The sequence below is a fragment of the Meleagris gallopavo genome, unplaced genomic scaffold, assembly GCF_000146605.3.
Source record: "Meleagris gallopavo isolate NT-WF06-2002-E0010 breed Aviagen turkey brand Nicholas breeding stock unplaced genomic scaffold, Turkey_5.1 ChrUn_random_7180001956425, whole genome shotgun sequence".
Lineage (NCBI taxonomy): Eukaryota > Metazoa > Chordata > Aves > Galliformes > Phasianidae > Meleagris > Meleagris gallopavo.
Window position 1 is genome coordinate 18,375 of NW_011216964.1, and position 680 is coordinate 19,054.

A 680-nucleotide genomic window follows, 5' to 3' on the forward strand; every position below is an offset into this window, starting at 1 on the left:
CTTTACCCCTATCTTATAGGACTCCCAGTGCCCCCAAACCCCATGAAAATCCTCCTGAGGGGCTTATGGGGGGGTGCTCCCCACACATCCTGACTCCTTGCCACCGCCACCCCAGCAGGCAACCCTCAGGAGGCCCCGTGCTCCGCAAGGTGCCACGGGTCAGCCTGGAACGCCTGGAACTGGACCTGTCAGGGGAAGCACAGCCTCCTGTCTTCCGTGTTTTCCCTGGCACCTCATCTGAGGAGTTCAGCCTCATCGTTATTGAACGGGGGGCGCAGCCTCAGCCTGCTCCTCCACCCCCACCTGCTATCAAGGTGAGCGGCCTCCTCTCCCCCCTGCCCAGCCTCCGCTTCCCGCATCCTTTCCCATCTCACCCCGCCGTCCCTCTTTCCAGGAGGAGCAGAAAGAATTGTCTATCGAGGACGCCAAGGACACCAAACCCGTCCTGCTACCTCCTGAGCCCCCCAGCGGGGTGGTGACAGGGCTTGAAATCCCCCCAGCACCCACCGTGGCCCCCCCAGGGACCCACCGTAACGTCTCCTGCTGCCGTGTCTGCTGCCAGGCCGGTGCTGTGGTGATGTGTGACCTCTGCGAGCGCTGCTACCACCTCGACTGCCACCTCCCTGTGCTCCACGTGGTCCCCAGGTACATCTGGTCCCCCTTTCTCCCCCCCCCTCCCC

The 680-nt window shown here is 64.0% G+C and overlaps 1 protein-coding gene across 1 annotated transcript in view; it reads left to right on the forward strand.

Moving 5' to 3' along the window:
- Nucleotides 1–676, forward strand: part of TRIM28 (tripartite motif containing 28) — a gene marked incomplete at its 3' end in the record, with an annotated part of 9,388 nt that extends 8,712 nt beyond the window's left edge. Inside the window, 2 exon segments of the mRNA XM_019611816.2 lie at nt 29–314; nt 395–676. Coding sequence (XP_019467361.1) covers nt 29–314; nt 395–676 — 568 coding nt within the window.
- Between the last annotated feature and the right edge of the window lie 4 nt (nt 677–680).